Source organism: Pterocles gutturalis, unplaced genomic scaffold (genome assembly GCF_000699245.1).
Source record: "Pterocles gutturalis isolate BGI_N339 unplaced genomic scaffold, ASM69924v1 scaffold50069, whole genome shotgun sequence".
Lineage (NCBI taxonomy): Eukaryota > Metazoa > Chordata > Aves > Pterocliformes > Pteroclidae > Pterocles > Pterocles gutturalis.
In genome coordinates, this window is record NW_010137615.1 from 1 (window position 1) to 2,935 (window position 2,935).

The 2,935-nt window shown below is 63.6% G+C and overlaps 1 protein-coding gene across 1 annotated transcript in view; it reads left to right on the forward strand.

The window, feature by feature from the left end:
- Nucleotides 1-5: 5 nt before the first annotated feature.
- CRTAC1 (cartilage acidic protein 1) overlaps nt 6-2,935 on the forward strand; it is a gene marked incomplete at its 5' end in the record, with an annotated part of 3,296 nt that continues 366 nt past the window's right edge. The window contains 8 exons of the mRNA XM_010082652.1: nt 6-20; nt 212-348; nt 966-1,048; nt 1,328-1,428; nt 1,512-1,680; nt 1,981-2,126; nt 2,252-2,294; nt 2,787-2,930. Of these exons, the coding sequence (XP_010080954.1) occupies nt 6-20; nt 212-348; nt 966-1,048; nt 1,328-1,428; nt 1,512-1,680; nt 1,981-2,126; nt 2,252-2,294; nt 2,787-2,930 (838 nt within the window). The remainder of the gene's footprint in view (nt 21-211; nt 349-965; nt 1,049-1,327; nt 1,429-1,511; nt 1,681-1,980; nt 2,127-2,251; nt 2,295-2,786; nt 2,931-2,935) is intronic.

Sequence of the window (2,935 nt, forward strand, 5' to 3'; positions counted from 1 at the left end):
CTGGGCGCGTCCGATTCCGGGTGAGAGCTGGGGCTGGGGACCCCCACTGCTGGCTTTGCTGATGAGCCTCTTTGGCCAGGGTGGGTCTGGCTTCACCCACATTTGGCTTTGAGCTCAAATTCCCAGCGGGAAGGGGACCTGAAGCACCCAAGTGTGACCTGGCATCCCTTTCCCTGTGCCTGTTGTCACCCTGTGCCCATCCCTCGCACAGGACATTGCCACCCCCAAGTTCTCCATGCCGTCCCCTGTCCGAACCGTCATCGCAGCAGACTTTGACAATGACCAGGAGCTGGAGGTTTTCTTCAACAACATTGCCTACCGTGGCTCCCCCGCCAACCGCCTCTTTCGGTAGGAGCCCAGCGGGTACAGGGGGGCCAAGCAGCCTCCATGGCACAGCCATGCTCACTGCTCGGCTAATAACAGGTGCCGTGACTGAGCCCTTCCCAGCGTCGTTACCAGCTGCAGTGATCGTGCCTGCAGCAGCCCCCGGGGTCCCCAGCACCGTTGATTAACAGCCATGTGGAAGCTTGTTTGTGGCTCCTGTTAATTGTGGGGGTCAATTCCTTGTTATTGCTGTGCAGCGCCTCCTTGCTTGGTGTGTGCGGCCATGGGAGTTGGGTGTCCACCCTGTGCCGGCGCCCATGGGTGGGTGGAGGGCAGTGGTGCGGTGGGGAGCCCCTGGGGGGTCTCTGGTCCCAGAGAGATGCAGCGGTGTTTGGAGATAGCGCTGCTGCTCTGCAGTTCGGACCCACAGGAGCCAGGCTCTCATGACATCCCTGTCACCTCTGCATAGAGTGGAGACTTGAGGTGCTAACAGTCAGGGGCCAGTCTCGTCCCCAGCCACCCTGAAGAGCCCCTGGGACTGTTACCTCTCTACCGTGCTGCTGCAGGAGGGGACAGACACTCCCCAAGAAGCTGCTGGGGGCTGGAGGAGCTGGCACTAATGCCCTGTTTGTGATCGACAGGATCATCCGCAGGGAGCACTTGGACCCACTCGTGGAAGAGCTGAATCCGGGGGACGCGCTGGAGCCCGAGGGACGTGGCACAGGTAGGTCCTGCCAGCCCTGGCAGTGGGCATCCATGCCAGCGGTGTGCCACAGCAGCACTTGGCACCATCTGTGCCTGGGGATGCCACATGCCTGGCTGAGTCACCTGCTTGACCCCCACCAGGCCCCTAACACCTGCACTGGGGTCACCCCATCTTCCCCACCACCCCTGCACTGCCAGGAGTGCTGCTGCAGGCAGTGGGAACCCACACTGGCAGTGGGGTGTAGTGCTGGGAGACATGAGGCTGGGCCCTGGGCACGACCTGATCCTGTCCTTGCAGGGGGTGCAGTGACGGATTTTGATGGCGATGGGATGCTGGACCTGATCCTGTCACACGGCGAGTCCATGGCACAGCCTATCTCCATCTTCAAGGGCACCCAGGTGAGCCAAGCAGGGGGTCCTCACCTTGTCCCCATCCCTTCCGCCTCTCCTTGCCCAGTCTCCTGCTCCTTCCTCCCTCGCAGGGTGCTGGCAACAACTGGCTGCGTGTCATCCCCCGCACGCGTTTTGGGGCGTTTGCGCGGGGGGCCAAGGTGGTGCTGTTCACACGGCGCAGCGGGGCACACCTGCGCATCATCGACGGTGGATCAGGATACCTCTGCGAGATGGAGCCCGTGGCGCACTTCGGACTGGGTGAGCTGGGGGCGGGGTAAGAGGCTGCCTCCACCCCTGGCCCTCCCTGGCACCCCCTCCCTGGGCAGGGGCCACCTCTGCTGCCCTGGTGCCCTGCAGCACAGTAGTCACCCCTGCCCGTTGTCCCCAAGTGCACCCCTGGGGCTACATCCCTCTGCATGGGCTGTGGGCACAGGCACCTGGGGCCCGGCTCTGGGAGCAAGAGGAGGCTTTGCCCCTCCGTCCCTACCACCCCACTGGCCTCCTTTCAGCCCCTGCCCGCCCTGGAGAGCCCCCCTCTGACGGGCTGCCTGCCTGCAGGGCACGATGAAGCCAGCAGCCTGGAGGTGACCTGGCCAGATGGCCGTGTCATGGCACGAGCTGTGGCCAGCAGTGAGACCAACTCTGTCCTGGAGGTTCCCTACCCCCTAGACATGGAGGATCCGTTCATGCCTGCGCCGCTGGAGGTGAGGGCCAGGTGTGGGGCACAGGGTGGGAGGCTTTTGGGGCAGGAATGAGCTCTGCTGGCTCTGTGGCTGCCCAGGGCTGATTTCTCCCCTTCCCTGTGGTCTCCGCTTCTCCCCAAATGCAGTGCGGGCAGGGATTCTCCCAGCATGAGAACGGACGCTGTGTAGGTAAGTGGCTGCTGGGGACAGAGGTGTCCCTGCACCCGGGATGCTGCAGCACAGCCCCATGGGGGGCACGAGGGCAGCACCCTGCTGCGGGGAGGTGGCATCCAGGGAGGTAGCTGGGCAGGCGGGCAGGGCTGCTGCATGGCTCGAGGTGGGTTATAGCTTCCTGGGGATGGGGACAACAGCACGGCTCTAGAGGAGGACTGTGGTGTGACGGGAAGGGGGGAGAGCAGTATTCTGGGGACAGGAGGCATGGCTGGCATGTGGCAGACATTGGACTAGAGCCACAAGCACTAGAGGGGCAGCAGGGATGTGGCAGCATGGCCATGGCTGTGTTATGACCCTGTCAGGCAGCAGTATGGCTTGTGTGTCTGCCACTGAGGAGGGTGACCCAAGGCCCCAGTGCAGCATGTGTTTGGGGAGCTGGAGGGTCCATGACAGGCAGCCCGAAGCTCCCGGCCTGGCCATCTCACACGGAGACCCCTCTGCTTGCAGACACAGACGAGTGCACAGAGTTCCCCTTCGTCTGTCCCAGAGACAAGCCTGTCTGCATCAACACCTACGGGGGGTACCGCTGCCGCACCAACAAGCGCTGTGGCCGGGGCTTCGAGCCCAACGAGGATGGCACGGCTTGCGTGGGTGAG